General features: G+C 38.2%; 1 protein-coding gene across 5 annotated transcripts in view; it reads left to right on the top strand.

Annotated features, from left to right (window-relative positions):
- SLC25A13 (solute carrier family 25 member 13) overlaps window positions 1-26,524 on the top strand; it is a 103,624-nt gene that overhangs the window by 8,568 nt on the left and 68,532 nt on the right. For all 5 annotated transcript variants that reach the window (XM_033052371.2, XM_033052364.2, XM_033052386.2 and 2 more), the window contains 2 exons: window positions 14,660-14,713; window positions 19,306-19,448. In XM_033052371.2, coding sequence (XP_032908262.1) covers window positions 14,660-14,713; window positions 19,306-19,448 — 197 coding nt within the window. The remainder of the gene's footprint in view (window positions 1-14,659; window positions 14,714-19,305; window positions 19,449-26,524) is intronic.

Genomic DNA, 26,524 nt, shown 5'->3' with positions numbered 1-26,524 from the left:
AGCCTTAGTCTGTAGGAGTCAGGCAGCTGGTGAAATTCTAACTCTGAGAAATGAAATCCTAACTCTCCAGAAAATTGGGAAATTAAAGGAGGATGACTTTAATGACAGATGCCAAAGATGAAGGAACCTCGAGTGCCATGCAATAATCAGTGTTTTATTTTCCTTTGATTGGTAGTTTTTGAATGATTGATGCACATGTGAATTGTTAAGCACTCTGTCATTTTATTAATTATCTGTATTAAAATATATAAAGGTCAAAATGAAAAACGAAGCTACAGAGAAGTTTCATGTATTTGTGGTTTTTGTTACTGTTGCCTTTATGACTTATGACCTCCATGTGCCCTTGGTCTTGCTCCCTATCAGCCAGTCCATGTTAGCATCAATAATATTGGTTTATCCCTTCAGCAGAAGACCTGATCTCAAAGGCTGTTGACCAGAGCTGAAGGGAGGGTACTCTGAGAACAGACACCTGAGACCTTCTTTGGGATTTGTCTTTGTGGGTTTTTTTTTTGTTTGTTTGTTTTTGTTTTGTTTTTCTGGTATGTTTTTATGTTTTTATGTTTTTCAGTTTGGTTTGGTTTAGTTTGTTGTTTTTTTAACCCAAATATCATATTTGGAAAGCTTAGGCAACCTAATTTATTGTAATAAATAGTACTACTACAGCTTGTGATTTTTTTAGTTATTCTAAAATATGTTTCCATTTTTAAGTGGCAAAATTTCTGTACTCTGCACATCTCCGTAATCTTTTCACATTTTTGGCAGTCATACTGTTAATATTTTAGGTAGCTGTGATGGCAGTGAACAGAACAGGTAACCGTAATTCTCACTCCACAAACTGTCCTTAGGACAGGTGAGCACTTCCCAGCCTTATTAGTGCTGTTTGCATTATTACTAACTCTCTTTGATGAAAACCAGGGGCAAATAATGGAAAAATATGTTAACACCACATCTTATTGCATATTACTGGATTAATTCAATTTGATGTGATGTGGAGAGAAACACAGTCATATATTTATTCACACCTGTAAGATTACCTTTTTGTGAAGTGCAGTGCTTTGCAGAAAGCTGATAATTAATGAATTCCAAAACCCCATTTGGGTATCTGGGACAGGATTGTTTGGCAGCAAAACAGACTGATCAGGGAGGCAGATAGTAAATGATATGTAGTAATTCAAAGAAGAATCCTGTAGAAACAGAGCATTTAATGCATTAAATGTTTTTTGACCAGCAGATATTATTTGATAGGAGCTGCCAGACTAGAGAATTAAATTCACCTGCTAAGGTCCAAGTTTTGGTGAGCTGGCAGTAATAGTCCTGAAGTTGTAGTTTCTGTAGAGCTATTGTTAGATTATATTGAGATTAGCCACAAATTATATAGCTGGAACCTGATTGTGTCATCTTTTCAAAACAGAAATATCAAAGAATAGTTTTACTTGAAGGGTATTAGCATTAGCATTACTTGAAGTGTGCAGTCTTTAAATTATTTTGCAGTCTTCAGGTCCCACTGCGAATCAATCCCATGTGAAGATAACGTACCCTGTAACTCTTAATATCTAGTTTTTTAAAAAATAAATTCCATCAGTATAAAAATTTCAAGGCTTTTAAAGGTTATTTTTGCCATTATGGGGACCTATCAGAAGAGTAATACATGTGCTTTTTACAACTGTGATTGTTATGGCCTTGATGGTTAGGGTAATTGAAGGATTGCAAAGAGTAAATTTAATTTCAAAGGTAGAATACAGAAGATGTTGTGTAGCTAGATGACCATAGTTATTAGCCAACCTTATAAATACTTAGAGGCAGATTTGGTTTTCCTTCCTCCTTCAGAAGAGGAGACTGAGGGAAGACCTCATCACAGTCCAGAACTTCCTTGTGAGGTGAAGAGGTGGGGCTGACACGGATCTCTTCACTCTTGTGACCAGTGACAGGACCCAAGGGAAGGACTGAAGTTGTGTCAGGGGTGGTTTAGGTCGAATATTAGGGAAAGATTGTTCACCCAGAGAACCTTTGGGCACTGGAGCAGACTGCCCAGGGAAGCACCAAGCCCAACAGAGTTCAAGAAGTGTTTGGAAATGACCTCAGGCACTTGGTGTTACTCTTGGGGATGGTCTTGTGCAGGGACAGGGATTGGACTCAATGATCCTTGTAGGTCCCTTCCAATTCAGCATATGCTGTGATTCTGTGGTTCAGATGTTTTTTTGTAGTTAGTATTCTGAAGTATCAAAACCATGGCTGTTGAGCTGAACAGCTGTTGAGCAAATCTAAAAGATATAATTCCTTAGCAGTTGGGGAACTGCACAGACTGGGAAGTGTGGGGAATCAGTCTGAGTATTTCCTATATAGTTGGACAAAAGACTTGGACTTAGACTGAAAACTTTAAGAAAAGGGTGAGAACATAGATTTGATATATTTGAATTTCACTTGTTGTCTCCCCAATAGAATTTATCCTTCCTCTGTTTGTGAACCTGTGATCTTGTTGGTACTTCCTTTGTAATTGAAATCGATTTACTGGAATTCAGATTGTTATGTAAAATGCCATTGACCAGAGATGTTTTCCAGCTCCATGCACTGTTTTGTATTTACCTTTTCACATTTTTCAGTTTCTGTAGGCGATTATTACCTGATCTTTATTCACTGAGGATTTAAAAATGTTCTTTCCTGGAGCCAGGCTTCATTTCTGTCTGTGAAGATAAGTTTAAACTTAATAGGAAATGGAAGGTTCAATCTGTGGCAGACTGAGTCTTTCTTTAGAGCTGGCTTTGCAAGGAGATGAGGAGAAAAAATTAACTAGCACTCACTGTGCTTTGTTTTTCATTCTGACATTGTGTACAGGGAAAAATACCTGTAGATTTCAGAAAATGGAAGAGCACACATTTTTCTACCTTCCTCCTGAAGATATTTGCCCACTGCTTAAAAATGCACTTAGTCAACAAGGGGGGAGACTTTCACAAGGATGGTCCTAAACCAAATGCCAATCATCCAGCTGATAGGAGGAAGAAATTCTAATTGTCTTTATATTTCAGTTGCTGTTCCTTATCCCAACTTCCCTGAACTCTCTCAGCCAGCAGAACCATCATTTTTGGGGGGTTTTGGGTTTTTGCCCCAACCAATGGAATTTAATTCTGAGAAGTTATCAGAAGTGCCCACTTCATCAAAGTAAAGCAGTAAATTAGAGTAGTTTTAAAGGAATAAATTAGAGCAAATTATTCAGTGTTGGAGTAGCTTGAGCAGCATCTGACTACATCTTTCGTCAAAGGTTGATGGGTGTTAATCAAAATGCAGGTAACGTATCTAAAACATGAAAGACCATCAGCAGGATCATGACACAAAAGATTCTGTGTCTGTGCATGCAACTCTGGTTTAAAGGTCTGTGTTCAAATGAGTAGACACACATATACTGAGAAATAAAACCTCCTGTCTCAGTGCCTCTTAGTAGTGTGTGTTTATGGTGTGGCTTTTTTTCCAGTTCTTTTATGTCAGGTGTCTTCTACATCTGTTTACTCAAGTCTGGGGTCTGGTGTGTGTTCTTAATGTGGGAGAGACACTGGGATGTTGTCTCATATCAGTAGCAGGGCAGGAGTCTCCCCTACCTAAAAGACTTAATAGAAAGATACGTTCTGCAGTAGCAGTCATGCATTATCATCTGTCCTTTGTTATGTGACTTTTCTGTCATACCTGTTCGTTGCATGACCTGATACTGAGGTCTTATTTTAGGATAGAAGAGGTCTGAAAATTAGTACTACTGAATACAAACAGCAGACTTCATTACTGTTGTCATTTTTCTGTGCCTTGGAAATACAACCTATTTCCAGTCTTGCCTGGATCCTTGTCTACTAAAACCTCTTGGTCACGTATTTTGTTATTATTGTAGTTCTTTATCATGTTTGACAATTACTATTTGATGAAACATCACTGATTTAACAGATCTTTGACAGAAGAAACCTTTAAGTGAGGCACTGAGTATGAAAAGCCATTAGAAAAACATGGTATGTAAAAATACTGCGTCTGCCTGATTCCTTCTCTCAGCCCATTGTGCAGTCTGCATCTGACTAGAGAAATCTTAACGTGTTTAGGAGAAGAAATTTTTGAATAATTTCACATTTCCATTAAAATAGTTTTTGTCACTGACATCAAGTCAGCCTTCCTCCTTCCTGTCACTTCACCTGTCTAAGACTGCTTGCCATTGTGTGTCAGTCTTAACTGGAAACTACTTTCTAAAGATCATGAATTAGTCCCATGTTGATGCCGTTCAAAAGGAAGAAAAACATGGCAACAACAAACTTTATACAATTGCTTTTAATCTATTCACAGACCTAGATCAGTCACTTGGTCTGGATCTTTTCTGTCAAGACTAACTGGTGTGAAGCAGCAGGTTCAGTCTTTTCTGCATTGTGAAGATTATACTACAGAAGTTTTGAGTCTCTTTTGTCTCCATGAAGAAAATGGTGATGTAAAACTCTTAATGACTGCAATACTCTTGCAGTTTGCTTTTGGTTTTCCATTACATGTAACCTATAGATTCATTATCTCAGGTATGAGAATAGCCCAAACCAGAATACTTAATTCTCAAGTGTGCAACATTCAAATCCTGTGTAATTGAACTAGTACTTAATAGTTCCTTATTTTGTGTACCTTTGACAAGTTGAAGATAATAAATCAACTTTTTTCCCTTTTCCTATGGATGTGTGGGGAGAGAAAGAAATAAAGAGAGCACTGAACTCTTGAAAATGATGGAAATACCTTAGCAAAATATGCACAGAAACACTCCCAAATACACTTGTTTTCCTCCAGTGTTTTTAGGAAGTTTTATACAGAATGTGTGCCTACAATTCGTCTGTAACTTTGGAAACCTGGAACTTTGTGTTGTGTACGACCCACAATTTGATCAAACAGAGGTGTATATAATGAAAACCAGTGCGTGATCTTCTGGCTTTTCTGCTCACTGCAGACTTTCTGGGGTAGTGCAACTTGTGAAAACTGTGAGGTGTAATCACTGATTGATCACTCAGCATTTTTTTTTAGGTAAAGCATTAATTTTTTGTCTTTTGAAGTGCTGGATCAATTGGTCATAAAGAGTTTTTTGGAATTCTGCTACAGTTTTGACAGTTGGGGCTAAGAATTAGTATAGTATGGGATGGTGGACATGCTGTTCTGAATTCATTTGGTGATGTCAGGGTGCTGACACCATCCCAAGTGTCCAAGGAATGAGATGGATGAGCTCCTGGTTACTGGGACATTAAAAGAAAAGTGCTAGGTTTTCTCTAGTGTCTTAAACACTGTTCTGTGTTTGTTAATATGGCATTTTTATAGGCAATCTGTAATGACTTCAAAGCAATAGAAATGCCTTTCTTGGAAAAAAAAAGGTTTGATGCAGTTTCCCCCTCTGCTAAAAATGCTTTCCTGAAAGTAATTTTAAGGATTTTACCTTTAAATTCCTGTCTTTAAATCAAAATGTTCAGTTTGACATCATCACCATTATTTCCACTGCAACCAAGTGATCTCACAAAAACATTCGGAGGGCAATGCAGCAGAAGTAAATTTAATGTTTTAATGAAACAGTTATTGCTTTATGCAAATATCTATGATAGAATAGACTCACAGATGAGAAACCAAAATCATTCAAGCTAAAACCAGTATAGTTTGTAATTAAAATGCTGAAAGTGTTTCCTCAGTTTTTTAAGGAGTTTAGAAGATTTTAATTATTGTTGTCAGGTATCTTACAACTTAGGTTAATTATTGAGAGTTATTGTGAACTCTAACAATTTTGACTGAGGTGTGGCAAATCAATGGCAGATAAACCAGTGACAGCATTGCATAAACAGTGTAGGTCTTCACTGGATTATTTTATATTCCCACATGAAATTGTAAATTATTTCCAAGTACCTTCTTTGATAGCTTCACCTTTTAGTTCTGATCTTTAGCAAGGACGAAGGTCATGCAACCACAGTGTCCTGTGGCAACTGTGTAATCTGCTAATATTTAAACATCAAGCGGTTGTTTGTTGTTAATATTGAAAGTAAGAATTGTGAAATAAAATGTTAAACTGCCTTTGCTTTGTACTCCCTGTCTTCAGGGAGATTATGTAATAGTTTTAAACTGAAGCCCATATGGTGCTAGTTGAACAAACAGTGATACCCTTGTTTACAGGCAAAAGAGAGTATGTTTGCAAACACATATTTTGGCATATGTATTTTGAGATGACAGGTAAAAATCTTTTAAGGGAGAGAGATACTTTTTAATATGAAAGTCCAGTTTTATTAAAAGGTTTATTAACATATTTATGTGGGAAAGGTTGATAGTTACTGTACTTCAGCTTTCATAGACCATGGCCATGCTTCCCATGACCCAGTATGCCACTGTGTCAAGTGCTGTAGGGATAGAAAAAAGAAAAATAACATACTTTTTTTGTTTCAAGTAGCAAAGTGTTATCATTTGCCCAACCATTTGCTGGAATGCTCCTGTTATTTTTTGTTAGCTATGGGGAAGAGTTCCTGACCACAGGGTTTCAGCTTTTCTTCGACTCTCACATTTACAGCCTTTTAATAATTTTACTTGGTGTGTGTGATGTTGTTTCCATTATGCAGGTGCCATTTGTTTTTCCTGAGGTTGTAGATTGGATCCATACACACGTAAGGGTTCATGCCCACTCCCACACCCTTCCCAGTTTGCTGAGCTGCTGAGATGTAGCATTTTGAATAGAGCTGAATAGATGGAATTGATTATAAATACGATCTTGAAAAGTGAACTTCTGTCTTCAAGGAAGAAAACACCACACTGAAACAAAACACATTTACCTGTCAGTTATTCCTACATAATTCCTGTCATGCAATTATTAGTCAAGACATGTAATGTATAGGAACTTTTCTGCAGCACATTTCCTTTACTTGCTCATTCACAAGCATGAAGTCACAAATTACAGATTACTCTAGCAACAACTTAAGATGCTGCCTATAAACTTTCCAGAAGTTTGTGGGGACTGATTGCACATAGCTAAATTATTCAATTTTTTTGTTATTATAGAATTAGTAGTTATTTAAGACTGGGTCATTCTGGTTATGATACCCCTATATGGCACTGCTCCAGGTCTACTTTCTTCAAAAGGCAGCAGGTTTTTGTTTATTGTTGCAAACAATCTTGCTTTTATTGTTGCAAACAATCTTGCTTACTCACTGGGACTTTGTGTTGACAATTGGAGAGAAAATTATGCAGAAACCTTTTTAAACATTGTTCAGGGTTCTATTCTTGCCATTGTTGGTTGTGTCATTCCTGAAGCTGTCAGGTACAGCATGGAATGCCTCTTTTTAGGTCTCTGTATGTACTGTATGATGTCAGGTGCAGTTGAAAACTCTGAAGAAGTTCCCTGGGAATGCAGCATCATACATACCACTCTTTAGACTGTTAGGGCTGGGGAAAGTGAGTATTTGGGTGGTGGTTGGTGTCTGAAGCTTGAAGCCAGGTGGAACCAGGAATGATTGTCTCCATTAAAGCTGTGCACTGTTGGGAACCTTGAGCACCATGAGCAGAGGTACCTTGGAGAGGCTTGTTACTAACTTGCATGTTGCATTCAGAGATGGATCTCTCTGAACTTACTGCTGCTCTGCACTGCTGTGAGATGATGCTTCCTGAAGGTGCCACCTCCTGAGAACCATGGTGTTAGACGGCCTTTTGTCTTGTTACCTACCTATTGCTTTATCCTGGTTAAAATTGATACTTTATGCTAATAACATTAAGACACAGGTAAGATTCATGTTGCCCTAATAGTCTGCCAATTCTCCCTTATAATTTTTGAATAACAGTATCATTCAGTATCTTCACTGTCTGCCTTCTTCAGAAACTCCTTTCAATCCTGGTGTTGTTGCACCAGAGAATTTTCCTACCCTTTGCTTCTTTGGATGAGATGAATGTTTTTCTACTAGATGTAAGCCTCTAGAAGACAAATTGCTGAAACTGGGGTGACTGCTTTTGACAGATGGACATGAGGCAGTTGATGTCTTGAGCTTATGGTCAATGCACTGGTTGTACAGTAGCATTGTTGTTGTAACAAAACATGACCTAGGGAGAATCAAAAGGGAAAGTCTCTAATCTGGGCTGAGGTAGCCACCAAATATGTTTTATCAGGTTCATAATTCTTAGATATTCCTCTGTTTCTGAAAGGTATAAGGAAGCATTCTGGAAGGTGTAAGGAAACAAAGCAGAGAGCAAAGCCTCAGTCTGAACATCTATAATCTCTTCCTTCTGGGGTGAGTGGGAGTGGGCAGTTTTGAAAAATAATACCTGTGGCTGGATGAAAATTCTCAGCAGGTCCTTTGAAAATAAACTTATTTATTGAAGGACCCCTTATATATCTTATGTAGAATTATTGCATTTTCAAGTGAATGGTGAGCTCTGGTTTGCTGAGATACACAGGAACATGTTAACGTTACATAATGGCCATCACAACATACTTGTGTATCTTTGGGTCCTGAAGATCATCCGAGTAAAAAAGTGTTGTAGAAGAACTATGAGACAATAGGGAGTATTAGTTTGAGGGAGAAATTACAGTCATAGTATGGTAGTACTTTATGATGGATAGGTAGAGTGGTTGGAGAATGTGGCTTTTTTTGATAGTAACATGAATGAAAAGTGAAAGAAATTTCTGTTTTTATCTAAGTTTTGGTTTACAGGTTAAGTTTCTTACTGTGGTGTAGTGCATCGGTCTTTGTTGCAGGAATGACAACAATTGTATCCTTGCCCTAGTCTGGAGGCTGCCTACAAACAGTACAGTTAGTTCCTAACTCTATTTTCTGATAAGTGCTTAAAGTTTGGAGTGATTCATGTTGGCCACAGTATGGTACTTTTTCCTTTAGATAAATGATTTTGCTGAGCAATGGCAATGCCTAGCTATTTTTACCTTTGTATTGGGGTAGTTCTGTTGTCCTTCTATTTTCCAGGTCTTTAAATACAAAAATTGTAGAAGTACATAGTCTAAATATATTTTCACATAGCATCGATGAGCTAATCTTGGAATTCTTGTAGCAGTTTTTCTTAAGAAACCACCTTGGTTTCTGTACCTACTTGGACGTATTGGACAAGGCTTTTCCTTTATGTATATAATCAGTAACTGTGTGTTGGTCCCCAATCAGTTTGTGTGCAAAAATACTATGGCTTATTGGGAATCTCTTGTGTGAGAACTATCTTATGAACAAGTCATCTGCATTTGTTCTGGGACTTTGACAGTAGGATCAAAGCTAGAAGATAGTTGCACAGTAAAGCATGTTAGCTTTGATGCACTTGGGGGAAGTGGGGCTTCCACCTCCCATAGTGCAGAAGACAGGGAATTGCCCAGAGATTTATAATTATGATGGAGTGAAAATGGATGTGAATAGTTTTACCTGAGATATACTGTGTTTATTAGCTAACAAATTAATTTTGTTTCACCACTGTGTGTGACAGACTCAGCACAACTGTCTAGTTTCAGTAGTGTTTATTCTGAATCTCTTCATGCTGAACCATCTGAAAAGATCCTACAGAAGACTGTTGATTATTCTTTATAGCATTCATTTATCTTAGCTTTACTAGGTGTTATTAGACAAAAGAATGCCATAACTGCTGCTTAGTGTAGGGTTAGACTTTTGCCAAGTATAGTTAAAATGTTTGACTGTGAGGATCAGAACTGTTTTTAAAAAAGAAAGGCTTTTTTTCTCTCAAGGCTGATTGTGCTCAGACTGATCAGACTGGCTGTACCTAGCTACTTGGTAGTTACCAACTTCTCTTGCAGTTCTTCATGCCCTAAGCCTTTGGGCAGCTATGCCAAATGCCATCTGAACTATATTTTCTTTGGAGAAATACTTGGTTTACTGTTAAGGAGGTCTGTTGAGAAGGTTTTTGATCTGCATTCAGTGCCACCTCTCCTTGAAGCTGTCTGATTCTCTGCTTGGTGAGCTGGTCCACATCTTACTTGAAATCTTCCTTGTCATGTCAAATTCTGCAGAGTTCACTTTCCATTGTAGATCACAGTGAAGTTCTTTTACTGTGGAAGGAGTGGCAGTTCTTTTGCTGAGGTGAGAGTATGCATTTTGAGCTAACCAAAAATGCTTATTGAGGCAGCTGAAACAGGAGACAGTGCCTCACACAGATGCTGATGCAGAACACTTGTAGCTTATGATATGATGATGAAAAGCAAGGAGAGTTGCTAGGTTAGAAGAATGGTTATATATGTTTATGGTAGTATATTAGTCTAAAAGTGGAAGAAAGATGATTCTCATCTACATGAACAGGTTAGTTGTATTAAAATAAAAACTGTAATGTTGTTTCAGCATACTTTAACAGTATTAACTGGTTTCTGGTCTGAATTCAAACTTGGCCAGTAACTGTGCTTTAGCTGGTTTCTGATATTCCAGTCACTCATTTAAACAAGAATGTAAGGTCAAACCCCAGTTTGATCTCCTTTGGAGTTGCACATTTGAAGTGTATATGTATACTTTTAGCCAGAAGGAAACATTACGATGATCTAATCTGACCTCTTACATAAACTGGGCCACATGTGTTTGAGTCTTACAGGTGGACTCAATAACTTGTGATGAAACTAAAGAATATCCCTACAAGACATAAGGTTTTAATTTTAATTTGAGGTCTTTTAGTGGTACGAAATACATTGCATTCTTTAGTTATATTTAAGAATGGATGAACTTCTGAAAAATAATCTTAATTTCAACTCAAGTTATGAGAGCTTGTTGAGCCTTTCATCAAACATCTTTTCTCTGTATGTGTCTGTAGATGGTGTTCTCTAGCACTAGACAGACTGAGCTCACTGCTGTCAACCCTGCCACTGCTCTGGCTCACTGCTTGAAGAAGGACTGCTGTCCAACATCTTACCTGCTCAGTGTCACAAGGTTTTTGGAGATACTGAGGTGTAGGGGGGCAACCTTACTTCTGTCAACTTTTTCCTTCACATCTCAGTTATATTCAAATTAAACAAAGAGAAAGAAAGAATATGAGCTGTTTATCTCTTTATCTTTGGTTAGGACTTGCTACTGTTGCAATAAACTTTCTGGAATATTGTAGCAATTCCCAAGTATTCCTGGATCATAATCACCTTTCTACTCTATTTAGACTGTGGCTACTAAAGTGATCTTTGCTGTAAAGGTGAGAAGATCAGATACCATATTTTTGCCATTAGATTAATGCTATATTGACATTAATTATGATTTTCCTTTTTCTTTCTTGCCTACCCATGTTGTTGCTCTTTACTACCATTTTTCTTTCTTGCCCACCTGTGTGGGTGTTCTTTACTGCATGGAGTGCACTCACTATGTTATTAGTCTTTTTGTGTCTTTTGATACCATGTAGCCTTTCACAACCTGTTTCTTTTACCTTGTATATGACAAATATATTAATAGATTTGGTTAGAAATGTTGTATAATCTTCTTTGACTCTCAGTGGATTCTGTTTTCTTGTGTTGTAAAGTTACATTTTTATGGAAGGACTCTGCATTTAATTTTGAGTATGGAAGTGAGACTGAAAATGCATGTCTCTGTAACTTGAGCATAAGTCAATGAGGAGAAAGATCTGCTGGAGAAAATGGGCTGAAATTAAGGTCAAGGTGCAAGGGAGTCTAAAGATATGATGAGCTCCAGCATGCAAATCAATCTGTGTTGCTGTCTCTCACAGAGCTTTCCCTTTCTCTGTGCACCCTTTGAATGTTATTGCTAATGGGAGGGACTCCACATTTTTAAGTGCAATTCTTATATTGCCTGTTATGTCTCATTGTTCATAAATATTATAGCACACATGTACACGCAGTATGTTGCTAAAGACTTTCAGGTGTCTGCCTTAGGAATGAAAATCCCTGCTAATATTTTCTATACATTATCCCAGTCTTTCCTGTAGAGTGTTCTAACTTGATTATAGTCCTGCACTTCAGTTGATGTACTCTGTTGTCTCCTGGGTTATTTTTAATAGTAAATGTTGTTTGTTGGAGGGCCTACTTCGCTGAACCTTACTTAGTAGAAGTAACTGTTTTATTTTAAATGTGTCTCTTACATTATATTTCCTTGTAAAGAGCAGTAACAACATTATTTCCCTCAGATCTCCTTTATCAAATGCCTTCTCATGCCGGTAGAGAGGTGTTAGGCCTGCAGCTCATAGCTGGTTTTCTCTTTGTGAAGAAAAGATGGAGGTAACAAAGCATATCACCTAAACCCAGTTATGTGAGAGTCAGTGAATATCACCTGAGATGACTGGAGGAGAAGCAGCTTTCGTCTATGGGTCACTTTTCATCAAGCATGTCAGTTTGCAGTCTTGTTGGCATTGGGTTACTTAGCCCTTCAACTGTTGACATAGCAATTTACAGAATGGTATGGAAAGTGATATTTTGACCTTTTCTAGAGTGGGAATCTTCTAGTAACACCTGTCATCAGGATCAGTTTTTATGGCTGTGTGTGCAGCATCAGCCTTGCCCATAGCTGAGTATGGATGAAAAGCTGAATTAAATACTTATTTTAGCTGCTGCTATGGCTGCATTAGGATCAGTCTTCCTGAACTTTTATGTAATGTAATAGAGGCTCTTTTCTTCAATTGGGATTAGATACACCTTTCAGAATGCACACTGGTACATGTCACATGGATGCACCAATTAACATGGTGTTAATCATGCTTTTCCTCTCCTGTTTGCTGAGGAGTGGAAGAATGTGAAAGTAGACTGTGGGAAATGGAGAAAAGCTGTGGTATGCGGCACTGCTTGGGCTGCCAGTCTGCAGTTCTTCTGTGCATTCACTGACCTAACCAACTTCAACCTGTCTTTCAGTATATGGTTTTAAGAGATTGACAGTAAAAAACCACCACTCAAATTCCCCTATAATCAAAAGGGGGCTGAAAAATGGCACCTGGCCTGTGAGCATATCTCCCAAGTTTCTCAAAATTGTTAATACCACTGAAACTAAAGGAAAGTGAGTATAAGTTCATATATCTTTTTTTTCTCCTTTGGTTTCTTTAGGCTTAGCTTTCTGTGGTGGTATAAAATTTAAACTTTAAAACAGATAAAGTATGATACTGGTTTATATTTGCTGGCTAAAGGTGTTTGAAGTGTCTTTTCTTTGCCTGTATAGTGGCATGGTTCTGGATTGAGGCGGCATAGAAATACTGGTTTTTTCTTTCCACAGAGTTCCTAATTGCTCTAGACTATCAGATTTTTACGCACAGGGTTAAATTAAATCTCTGCTCATAGTGATTATATTAAGGACATCTTGCATTTTAGAAAACACTTATTTTTATATGCTTTGCTTCAGAACTACGCTTTGATTTTTGTGACTACTTTCACAGATGTCTGTGCAGACACAGAACTGGGACTTCAGCTGTGGACTTTCTCAGCTGAGTCCTAGCATAGGTGTGGTTTTTCCGTTTTAAAAAAAACTTCTAGAATTTTATAAGAAACTTAATCATACACTTTTCTTAAAATACTCTGGATTTTGGTTTGGTTTTTGTGGGGATTTTTTGTTGTCTTTTTTAGTTTTTAAATGACTTATTTAGGATGAGGACAAACGTACTAAAGACTCATCATTAAGTGTACCTGTGAGGATATAATGCACAGACTTACACAGACTCCTTCAATTTTCTGCAGTAGACCAGTATGCTTCTAGAAATGCATTTGCCTTTACAGTCTGCCATTGCTATAAATAGTTAGGAAAGTAAAGTAGTGTTTCATTGATAGCATTTCTGATATTTCATTAATTCTTAAATGAAGGTAAGATTATATGTCTTGTTCTTTGGCTGTTTATTCCCCATTGCAATTTTTTTGGAAATCCAAGTTTGCTTGCAAAGTATTTGGTTTTTTAATTTGGAATAGATTGATGTTCTGAATTGATGAGGGTTATTATGTTAGCAAGCAAGATTTTATCAAAGTATCCTGAAGAAAGATAGGGAAATTATAGTAGGCACAGACTGAGGAGACCCATCCACCTACTGCCAAAAGCAGCAAAACGATTGGTGTGTCAACCAGAATAATACCAATGAACTTACTCCATAGTGAGTTGAATAATTTTTGATTCAGTGTTTTGAAAAAAAATCTAATTACTTTGGGCTTGTGGTGATAAATGTAACTTAGATTTTAGTTTGAAGTTGTTAATTTGATCTGCAGAAAAATCTAGATACTCTGCTTTCTGAATTCATCTCATTGAAAATATCTACACTGTGAGTTTAAAATGGTGTAAGTAATAAACGAAATAGTTACACTGAAATTCAGTTTTTTAGGGAACTGTTTTCTTGAACAAGTTTGTGAGTCTGAGTATTTCATTCTTGCCATTTATTACTTATGGACTGCGCATGGTACTCTGAAATCTTTGGTGCTGGTGAAAGGTGCTCTGGAAGTGTAAAATTCTATGGTAAAAATGGTATAATGCTGAATCCCAGCAGAGGTATGCTATAGAGATTTGATTCTTGAATGTGTTTATGACTTGTTAATGTATGCGTGTTCAAGAGTTGCATAAGGAAAGCAGAACAAAAATGTTGAACAAGCTTATGTAAGTGTGAAATGATAAAATGAGCATGGCCAACTAAAGCAATTTATCTAAGGTGAACATTTATTTTCATCACTCATTCTGTTGTTTATGTTCTTGTTTTTAAATTATACTTTGACACCTGTTGTGTAAGTTATACATATTAATGTAATTGTATTTGCTTGTAGGTCGCTCTAACCAAAAGAGCTGATCCAGCTGAGTTGAAAACAATATTTTTGAAGGTATGTGGAAAGTAAATATTTTACTGTCTCTACTTAAATTTTTCATCTCTTTTGCTCCATTATTACAGCATACAACTCTTGATAGTTTTTTTCCAACCACTAATCATTCACCGTATTATTACCATGTTAGACTTAAATACCATTATCAGAATTTAACAATGCTCACCAAAAAGTCAGATATATTCCTGAGTGATTATTGTATTGACTCAGAAGAAGTATTGCTATCTTAGAAAAAACCCACATTGTTCAGAGAATGTGGTAGGAGTTTCACTATTGTTCCTGCATGTGGTAAAATGTTCGTGTAGACATCTTACTGTTAGATGGTTTGGTAAACTTTCTTCTTCCATCCTTGCCATCCTTCCTTCCTTAGGTTATCTCTGCTTCTGTTATTTGTAGAAGTGTTGGGAAGATCACCTTGTGAAGTGCTGGTCGTATTTATTATTTAATTGAAATTCCTTCTCTTTTGGCCTGCTGCAGAAAGCATGCAAGCAAAGAAATTACTCACGTACTTGGTTATATACTTGAGAGAAGGGTGCTTTAGTGTTTTGCTGAAAACTGGAAGGTGAATCTTCAACCCTACTCTGTTCTTGTGAGACCCCACCTGCAGTGCTGCATCCAGCTCTGGGACTTCCAACCTAAGAAGGATATGAACCTGTTGGAGCTAGTCCAGAGGAAGGTCACAAAGATGATCAGAGTACTGGAGCACCTTTGCTATGAAGACAGACTGAGAATTGGGATTGTTCAGCCTGGAGAAGAGATGACTCCAGGGAGGTTTTACTGCAGCCTTTCAGTCACGCAAGGGAGCCTAGAAGTAATCTGGAGAGGGACGTTTTACAAGTATAGGGAGGTTTTACAAGAACATGTAGTGGTAGGACAAGGGGGAATGACTAAACTGAAAGAGAGTAGGTTTAGGTTAAGGAAGGAAGTAAGGAAGAAATCTTACTGTCAGGTTGGTATATGCCCAGAATATCTTGACCAGAGAAGTTGTGAATGCCCCATCCCTGGAAGTGTTTAAGACCATATCGGATGGGGCTTTGAGTAACCTGGTCTAATGGAAGATGTGTGTGCCTATGGCAGGGAGGTTGGAACTAGATGATCTTTAAAGTAATTTCTAACCCAAACTACTCTGTGATTTTATGAAACTGGCTTTCTTTGACCCATTTCCTAAATTTAAATCACTATTCTAACCTTCCTAAGATTTATTAGTCCAGTATCTGGGTATGTTTGGTATTCTGGTATTTTAAAAACAAGTAGAAAACTTTGTGGTTCTGAAGAGTAAGTATGAGGTAAATGCCACAGTGCTATTAGAGAATTGTTGTATCTGAATTATTTCTGTGGAGGTGTTGAAGGCCTGTGAGAGCTCATATCTTTCCTGTTTCTTCCCTCCATCTTTGCTCTCCAGCATCATGCCCCACTCTCCATGTAGTTCTTGGTATTTTTTCCATTGTCCCTTGTGAGCTATTATTAACAATATGTGTAGGTGTCACAATGTATATTGCCTGTATTTATAGTTTTATTATATGTCAGTATTTATAGCTGTGAAATCAGATTTTCAGTTGAGAAAGTCAGGATTTAACTTCTTAAGTCCTGGAACTTGTATCTGTCAGGAGAGCAAAAAGACTCTTGCAAAAGAAGGGGTTATGTGGTTTACAGAGGAACATACCTTGCAGAGCAGGAGTACAGCAGCAGAAAAGACAGACAGGGAGCAGACCACTGACCTGAGAAGATAGTAGCATTGAGGAAGGAAATAAGCACACTAGAGAGGAGGCTGGTTCCTTCTGAACTATGAGGTGATCCTCAGCTGGAGAGTGGGCAGGTTGGTTAGTTGGTTTGCTGAGAATAGTGTGAAAATTGCTTCCTACCTGTCTGTGGTATTCATCTTTCGTGCATTTCTGAAGGTTATAGCTCCCTCAACTTTCTGATTTGGTGGGATGAATGGGTTGTAGTTTAGCACACTAAATGCCACTTCTGACTTCTTTTTCTTCCTCTTTTGCTTTCCCTTCCACTAAAAAAACCAAGGGATCCCAGTAAAGTGAAGTAATCAAATATGAGCTAAATGTTTTGTTCAGTGTAATGCTGAATTGCCATGTGGCTTACTCCCAAAAAGGAAAAATGATGAGTAAATGTGTTATGGACTACAGATGAGTGATACCCCAAGTGTTAATGAAGCTTCTCCAGACTATTTTAAGTGGTGAAACCAATACAGTTGCTTCTGCAGATTGTGGAATGTTCACTTACAAAACAATTTGATAACCATTCTTTCCTACTTCAATTAAGAATTAAAGAATATAATTGCCATTTAGGAATGGTACCTATGGTGTAGAAATAAATGTGAAATTATCAGTTTAAATGCAGCAGATTGTGGTCAACTTTTAGCATATTTAGTATGTCAAATCCCCAATAGAATGGGGTTAAACTTGTTATTACTTGACTATCTAAAATATATGTAAATAAGTTACCAAAAAGTACCGTTAAGTACTATTGTATAATATCAAATTCTCTGTGGGTATAATTGTGGGGGGGGGGGTGGAAATAAAATTGTAAAGAACCAATTTTTAAATGTTACTCCTCCAAAATGAATAGAATTGATGTTTTTTTCTTTTTGTTGTGATAATTTCCAAGAGTACTTCTTCTAAGTCTTGTAACAGAACCCCTAAGAGATTAGATTTTAGTCAAAGTGATCAAGCTGACATTTTTCAAGGTCATTTTCTATATGTAGTATAGAGTACGTGATTGGATTTCAAATACACTTGAGCAAATCACAATGACAAGAAACAGGGGGACACTGAAACCTTGTGCTGTTTTCTGTTATTGAGTGCCCTAGCAGGGGGTTAGCCTGGATGAAAAAAAAAAAAAAAAAAAAGAAATATAGAAACATAGGCTGTCTGACTTATTTGATTTGTTTCTCAATAGCAGCTGTGTTAAAAGTTTCTGAGGCTGGGATTCGGAAGGACTCTGTCTTTCTGCAAATGATTACATTGAAATCAATTGATCTGTTAGTTCTTATAAAAGTATACAATTCCAAATTTCTTGCAGTGTAGCAAGTAGAAAGCATGTGTTACAGTGTCTATTGAAACAGGAATCCTTTAGCGCTAACCAATATATAGATGCCGAAGTGAGTTACGTTTTGTTGGGCTTGCTTCCCTGAAGCCTTGTTTCGTGAAGATATTACTGTACCTGAAAATGGTATTTATATAGCACTAGAAGAAAATAATCTACTTACTGTAACACTTTGGCATCCCTCTGAGAGTTATATGCCTACAGCAGGTATAACAGTACGCTGCAGGCACCAGTATGAAATGAAAACTGGCAGTTTTTGTCCCTTAACAGAGCCATAGTAATGTGAAAGAAAATATGTGTGTTTGACATACACTACAAAATAGTGATAGGCATCTAATTTATTTATTACTTTAGTGTGGATAATGCTCTGTGGGGAGCTGCAGTGATAGTTTATCATCCTACCTTGCCTTAAAAAAAATTAAAAAGAGAAATTAGCAATTTCTTTCCTGTTCTCAGTGCACATTTGTTATCCCAGGATAGACCTGGGATATCCCTTAAAACTAACACATGGTTCTGCAAATCTTGCCTGGGATTTCTTTTCCTCTTAATGATTGTCCTTGTCCTTTTACTTTTCTTGAAATATATTCTTTAGGGTTGATTTCAAGTCTGACCTTCTTCATAAAATGAGGACTTCAAAATTTGAGGAATGGCCTAGCAACGAGGGTAGAGGTGGTGACAAAGGGATTTTTATTTATTTATTCAGATATTGTCTTCAAAAGTGTTACTATTACTTTTATTTATAACGTATTACTGGAGGCTTCCTGTGGGAGCAAATACGCTTGGGTCTGTCAATAGTGGTTTTCTGGAGTAGTATGCTAGGGACTGCGTGTAAAGCAGGGATAATGTATGGCAGGTGTCAGAACTCTCTTCTTATTTCTGCAGTATGCTGAACTGTCAAAGTTCTTGTTTTGCTGCTACATTTTTCTGCAAATGCTGTTCTTTTGCCTCCTTTCAGCACTTCAGCCAAGGAGAACTGTCTGTAGGTTCTCTTTTCCTTAAGGACCAACCATGGCTGGAGGTGATACAGTGGAGTTCTTCAGAGCAGCACCCCCAGGTGGACATTCCTGCGGGATCATTTGCTCCACTGGCGTTTTGTGGGTGTCACCAACCCTACCAACCCTACCGTCTCACCCCGAAGTAGAACGGCTAAACAAAGGAGTTGTTTCACATAAATAAGACATGCTACAGAACCCTACTGCTGTCAAATATGTGCTTGTAAATGTGCTTGCGCTTCTTTTACTACTTCAGAAATGTATTCAGTGTGGGGCATTTCTAGACTGCTATGGAGAAATTGTTGACATGATGAACCAAAAATCGTATGTGTGCCATTGGTTGTCTGGGAATCCAAGCCTTCAGCTGCTCGAGTGCTCCCTTCTCACTCTGTCCTGTTTGGGTCTAGGCTGTGGGTTCACTGGAGCAGAGCTGTCATCTGCTACAACAGAGGCCTGCTTGTGATGGGAAACTATGGGTGGTGGTAATAAATGCCTGGAGAAGGATGTGTTGAAGCACTAAATATTGTATTCATTTAACAGTATGCAAGTGTGGAGAAGAATGGAGAATTCTTCATGTCTCCTAATGACTTTGTCACACGGTACCTGAAGATAATTGGAGATGATTTGCCTAATGCAAACACTGTACAGCTCCTTGCAGGTGTGGTGGATCAGACAAAAGATGGGTAAGTGTTTTTTTGTGGTTTTGGTTTTGGCTTGGGGGGTGGGGGGATTTGTAGTTGATTGGTTTATTTTTTCTTTTTCTGTTGTTTCTTTAAAAATATAAAACCATTTTTTCAAACAGTCTGAAGACGGGGGGCGGGGGGGGGGGGATCGTTTTGTTTCGTTTTGTTTTCCCTGCAGATCCATGAAGGAATACAGTATCTTTTAAGTGAAAAAAGTAGAAACACGGTTTTCAACTGCACCTACCATTTAGCGGTGCAAACAATTTTCTGTCTACTATGTATTTTTAATTCATGGAACCTTTCATGTTTGTTGGCTGGCTCCCCTAACTCCTGCTTTTCTTTCCTTCCCTGAGTCTTTCTGTCTCTGTTTACTTTCTGTATCTGTCACAAACACTTTCAAATAGAAATCCAAAATAAGTTTAGATGGTGTAGGAAGAGATCCTAGAAAAAAGTGCCCTTGCTTTGTTTTGGCATGGCAACAGTGCAGTTTTTGCTGCTGTGTTTTTCCTTCAGGAGGGAGGAGGAGCACCTAAGGTATTTAGGGAGCCACTCTGCAGTCTTGGAAGGCAGCAGTGAAGTTGGTTGCACATGGTTTGCATTTGAAAGACCGACTTTGCCAATAGGCAAGATTAGCTACCCTTCCATCTTCCTTCCCCCTGCTTTAATGAAATCCTAGCATTTGCTTTTGGTACTTGCCCAGGCAAGCTGTCTCTTCACCCATATGAATTGTTGAATGCTCCCTTTAAAGTATCTTTAGAGAAACTTGAGAATAATTAGCTATGGACTTAAAGTGTGTAGTTGAGGCATTTTTAGAAACCAGAAAACTTCAGGCATGACTCATATCAGTGGTTGCAGAGAGTAAAATGTGAGATAAACAAAGCATGACTAGAGAATGCAGTCTTCCTAAGGAACAGACGCAGGCATAACTGAGAAGTTTTGCAGTACTTTCCATGCTCTTTTTTCTCCTCAGCCAGTTTCATGTATTTGGCAACTGGGCACTGTAAACCTTGCAGATGAGTTCATGTGATGATTGCTGTCCCAGTAAAAAAATTCTGCAAAAGGTTATGTTGGTAACATTGATGGCATCAAGAAAGCCATGGCTTCAGATAGTGTTTGTCTGAAAATGTTAAACATTTCTCAGACTTCTTCCCTTGGTTTGATGCCTGCAAAACCAGCATTTTCCAAATTACATGACTTCAAATCCGTTTTGTAATAAGAAGATTGAGAACATAATCCATACCTTGTGATTTGGATCTCCCTCACAAACAGAAGCTGGTGTCAGGAAGAACAAAATATAAAACTGTAGCCTATGTGAACTTGTTGACAAGTTGGGATTTCGTAACTTGGCGTGATCTTGTGAGAGTTTTGTGGTGTAGTATCGAGGCTTCTAATTGCTGCCTTCTGCAGTGGGTAAGGATTGTTTCTGTAATGCTCACTGTGCAGTGACAGTTCATAACGTGTTTTTGAAGAGTCTCTACTTGTATTCAGGCTGTCATCCTGTTTGGCTAATATGTGACAGAATGGAGAAAGTTTGGAAAGTGATTATCATCTATCTCTCTAACATGGCATTGTTGCATTTTTTGCCATGTGGCTCAGTGTTTGTACCTTGTTCTGCTGGTGTTTAAAGTAATTTGTGGAGTAATCATCTGAGGCAAGGGTCAGCGGCTTTATGGTTCCTGTCATGAAGTCTCCTAAAGACAGCAACACGACTATTGGACTTCTCCTATCGAATACTGCCAACTTGGCAGTCCAGAGCTCCCACTTTTACAGTGAAGCACAAATCAGCTTTTTTTGGTGTTCATTTTTAATAGGCTTGTCAGTGTTTAGAGACTTACACGTGGTTAAGGTCATGAGAGTCTGTTCAGTAATTTAATATTATTTCTGTTATAAAATAGAAGGTATCTTGCAAGGGCAATGACCATTTTTTCACAGTGTTAGTGACTTAAAGTAACACAGTTCTGAAAATACTGCTAGGCTATTTCCAGAAGCATTTATCCACCCATTGTCTTGGATCCCTCCCTCTTTTGCTCTGAAGAAGCAGCTGTTCATGACTGTTGGGCATGACCACTTGTCACTAAAAGGGTCTGAGGCTCACCAGCATTGTTCCTAGCACTCTTCAGAATGCTTTTTAATTCTTCCTGATTTTGGTGGCAAGTTAGGTGTACATACCAAGTGTAATCAGTTTGAAATACTTAACTGGGTAAGTACACTGGTAAAAGGCAAACAGAACAAGAACCTCTGACTCATGAGCAGGACATGTAGATAAGCAAAGAGTTTCTTACCCAAGAGCCGAAGAAGTGCTAAGTGTGACATGAAAAGAACCATAGTTCTTACATTCAATCTCATGGTTGCTGCAGACAAAATCTCATGTAAGTCTAGCCCAAATCCTACATTGCCAGAGATTAAGGATTTGAGGGTGTACATGAGCTACTGTTGTTGTGACAAAGATATGAGACCTCTTAAGGCACACTCTGTTGTTCAATGAATATCTGTTGCCATGGGAGCAAGTTTTGCCTCCATCTTAAGCCAGGGCAGAGGTTTATTTGATGGGAGGCTTTCCTGCTGTTCTCTTATGAACGCATGCTTTTAAGGTTTCCTCTAAGAAGAGGAAATACTTTACTTGCTGATGGCCTGACAAACCTTTCAAAGTAGTAGACTGGTAATAACATAGATTTTAATAAGTGTTATATTGCATGGTTGTTGTTCATATGAAACAGATTGAAGAGGCTGGTTCCTGGCCTTAAGCCTCTCACTCCTGACTTAGTTAAGAAAAAAAAAAACAAAAAAGGCTTCTTTTGGCCTCAGCTGGATCAGAAGTTTCCCCAAAATACAGTAGCTTTCTAAAGACCTATCAGCAACAGACCAGGGATTTTTCATCCTGCCTACTGTAATTTCAGATTTTTTGTTGTACTTCTAAACATCTGCCTAACAAAATAAGTATTTACTGCATGTCTCTGTTTGGACTGTAGTAACTAACACTTTACTGAGAAATATCATATGCTTTATTTTTAGAAAGGACAAAGTATTCAAAAATAACACTTGGAAATGCCAGCATTTTCCATTATTATTGAATATAAATTTACCCTCTAATGCACCAATTTACACTATACTTAGTTTATCTAGCTTGCAGTGTAAAATAATAGATGTAGCTTCAATTTGTGTCCCATTATGTTACCATGTTTAAATTGCTGATACAGTAAAAAACATCTGCATTGATTTCTGAAGAAAACCTCTTCATCATTGCATTTGTATGTATTATTACAGCAGGTGATGGCTTTTTTACTCTGCGTGGCTGCATGCAGACTTTCTCTGGTGGGAATGTGTCATGTCCATGGGGTGTCCAGATACCGTGGGTGTGAGCATGGAAGAAAGGAGTAATAAATAGTGCTTTTGCTGCACCATACCCAGTTGTTCTGTGCTCTTGTACGTGGATGCTTTTTAAATACCAAAATTTGAGCCTTCCTGAATAAATTGTGCAGTATTGGCACTGGTAATTGAGGATGTGAAGCTGAAGGAAGACTTTGACTTATTTGGGTAGAATATCTTCAAAACTGAAATAAAATTTTGTAAACATTTCAGCTTCCTCTCCTTGTGCTCTTAAAATAGCTAGGTTTTTCTCTGCTTTTGTAACATAAATGACTACTTGTTTAGGTGTGTGAAATAACTCTTAAGTAGTATATTGAAGTCCATGTTAACATGTGCTGTTTAATGACACCTAATGATAGTCACTGAAGGGTTATGCTAAACCCAAAAGGGTGATGCTAAACCGGAGAGAAAACGTGTTACCCAGGCAACTACCCTTGTGCAGTATAGAGAAGTGAGCATATGGCTATGTAGTACACATTTTTTCAGCTTCTTTAAGCATTAAGAATCACACGTGTAATTGACTGAAAAATTACTGCTCAGTTACTGTATTGTGTGGTCATAATAGAAGTAAATGAATACGTCGTTGTTAGAATAGATCTGTTGGGAATCACTAGCAGGCTAGTCTACTTAGGGAGCAAAAATACAATAAGAAGAAAATAGCTGGTTTAATTAACATGTAAAAATTGGGTTAATTTGAATTCAGCTGGCACAGCAGATATTAATGTCTCTTCTTTAACAGTCTGGCTAGAACCACACAATTCGTACACTTTTAATCTTCCTAGTTCTATGAATAATTGTTTTTAAAAATGGATATAGGGTTATTTTATGCATTTATCTGTGACTTTCTAGGGGAGTTATTGCTTCCAAGTCGTGAAAAAAAATACTTCTGCCAGTATAAAGTCTTGTAACAGTGTTAATACATGTAATTTTAATCAAACCCAGGCCTAGTAACATAGAATATGTTTTTAACATATTATATGGTGCTGGGATTCTTCTGGAATAGGTGCTGTATTTCTTGTCTGTGCTGTCATCACTGTATTGTGATCTGTTGGTAAGGACATGTGCAGGTTGTTTCACATAAAAAGCAGCAGCTTTACCAAAATGGTGTTGGCAGAGATTTTACATTTATAATTCCAAACAATCCTATTCTAGAGTCACCTGCTTTTCTTTTTTGTTTTTTCTGTGTATGTGTATTATAATCTTTGGGACAGATCTCAGTGCTTTGGATCTGTTTACTGTTCTGTCAGGTACGTAGCCAATAATAATAAATAATAATAGCCTTTCTGGCCAGTAAGTCACATTGTAACAGTCACACTGTAACAGTAAATATGCGTAAATACAAAACAGAGGTTGTGATATACTGGTTTGAAATTGAAGGATCAATTGGAGGAATTGATTGGAAAATGGAGGAAATATTACTTTTGAAAAAATTTCTTTTGGCTTAGTGGGGATGGAAGTTTTCTTCCCTTAAAAGATTGAGCGTCTGTGTAGTCTGTCTAACAGTGGGGAGTACCGAGAGCTCCCAAGAGTTTAAAGGACTGATGGATTGCTCGTGTGCTAACATGTGCATATGTACCAAGACACAGACTTCTTTGCCAGTAAACCTTAAGGCATTCTTATATGTTTGCTGACATCATTAATTGTGAGTTTAATCTTAAGAATACCTGAGGAGGTTTCTTTTTATTGACTTCTTGCACTATGTTATAATTTATGATGGCAAGCTCCCAGTGTTAATTATTTTCTAGACCATTTCATAGTCTACATTTCTTTTAATTTTATTTATTGCATGTATTTTGAAGGAGGTGGTGTAGAACAGCTTTTAGGCCTTCTCTGTGCTGTGCTTTTTAAAAAAAAAATCCTCTTTTATTTATCTTCTCATGTTTTTATGTTCCTCATGGAAGTCGGCTTGTTAGCCTGTGGATGTTTGGCTGCTGATGTGCAGCAAGCACACTTTAAGTGTTGATTTAGGGAAGCCAGTAGATGTAATCTTTTTAGATTTCAGCAAAGCTTATGATACTGTCTCTCTTAGTTCATTCTGGACAAAATGTCCAGCACACAGCTGAACAGCCCTGTTATGTGATGGGTGAGTGACTGGCTTCTAGGGCAGGCACAAAGGGTTACAGTGAATGGGGTGACATTGGGCTGGCAAGCTGTCACTAGGGGAGTTCTGCAGGCTCCATCCTCAGCCTTGTGCTCTTCAGCATCTTCATAAGTGACCTTGATACAGGACTCATATGGATACTAAGTAAGTTTGCCAACTGCTGACATCCTCAAGGTCAGAGAGGCTCTGCAGAGACACCTCAACAAACTAGGGAGATGGGCAATCAACAACTGTATGAAGTTTAACAAGGGGAAGTGCCAGATTCTGCACCTGGGGTGGGCCAGCCTTGGATATATGGACAGACTGGGGAATGAGAGGCTGGAAAGCAGCACTGTGGAAAGGGACCTGGGAGTCCTGGTTGACAGAAAGTTAAATGTGAGTCTGCAGTGCCCTGGCAGCCAGGAGGGCAAACCGTGTCCTGGGGGGCATCAGGCACAGCACTGACAGGTGGGCAGGGGAGGGAATTGTCCTGCTCTGCTCTGTGTTGGGGCAGCCTCACCTCGACTGCTTGTCAGGGGCGAGCAGCGCTGCCGTGCTTGTGGAGGGCGAGCAGCGCTGCCGCGCTTGCAGGCTCTCGCTTCCGGGTTTGGAAATTTCCTAAATTTGTTAATGTATTAGCCAGTCCTGAGTGTACGCTGCACTTCCGGGTTGGGAGCTAAATTTTAGTCAAAATGGTGCGGCTTGTAATCGTGAAATTACTGTACTATACTATTTGATGGAAAATTTATCTTTTCCAACTTACTGCTATTGCATAGTGGGTAGAAGTTTTATTGAACTGGCTGCAGTGTCACTTTGGATCAAAATCCTAAGGATATAGTTAGTTTCTGTTAAAAATACCATGGGTTTATGTATGTCTCTTGACATTGGATACACTGAATTTTGTGCTTTTCAGAAATAATCCTTGTCCTTCAGCTGCTGCCACATGAACCCATTAAAGCTACGTGCCTGCTACACTGCCATAAAACAGCCTGAGAGACAGCAATCTTAACTATCCCACACTGCTAGCAGGCCCTGACACCACATATTTGAAGATGATTTTAAACTCTACAGCCTAGACATTAAAGAAGCAGCAAAACAGGAGAATAGTTGGCCTTTGCCTCTTTAAGAATAAGAGTTTGATCTCCTTTTGAACTCTTGAGTGTGACGCAGAGAAATCAAAATGTTCAAGGTCTTTCCTGTATCAAACCTACTGCTGGAAACAATGCCAAGTTCTCTAATTATGTATTTCTGCTTATGAACTAGCTTCTGGAAGGACAGTTCTTCTTTTATCTATGCCCTACTACTGTGCTAGCACGTTAGGAATCTGACTGTAATGATGAATTTGAATAAACTGCTCTTGGGCTGAGGAAGAACATGCAGACTACTGATTGAAATTTGTGACTCAACATGCAGGACTGGAGGGCTGTGATGGATGACTAATAAGTTGCTAGCAAACGGATAACATATTCTGATCGGTTCCTTCTGAAGTGAGTGGCAGCATGTAGGTCTTGAATGGGTTTGCTTTCCAAAAGTGCTAAGTACTGAGTCTTGAGGGAAGTTACTAATGTCTTTATTGGCTCTGTCTTGCTGGTGGAGGGAGGTAGGCTCCCCCAGAGGGCAGTTCAGTTAG

The sequence above is a fragment of the Catharus ustulatus genome, chromosome 1 (genome assembly GCF_009819885.2).
Source record: "Catharus ustulatus isolate bCatUst1 chromosome 1, bCatUst1.pri.v2, whole genome shotgun sequence".
Taxonomy (NCBI): domain Eukaryota; kingdom Metazoa; phylum Chordata; class Aves; order Passeriformes; family Turdidae; genus Catharus; species Catharus ustulatus.
Note: the sequence above shows the minus strand (reverse complement) of the source record. Positions and strands in the feature narration are given on the sequence as shown.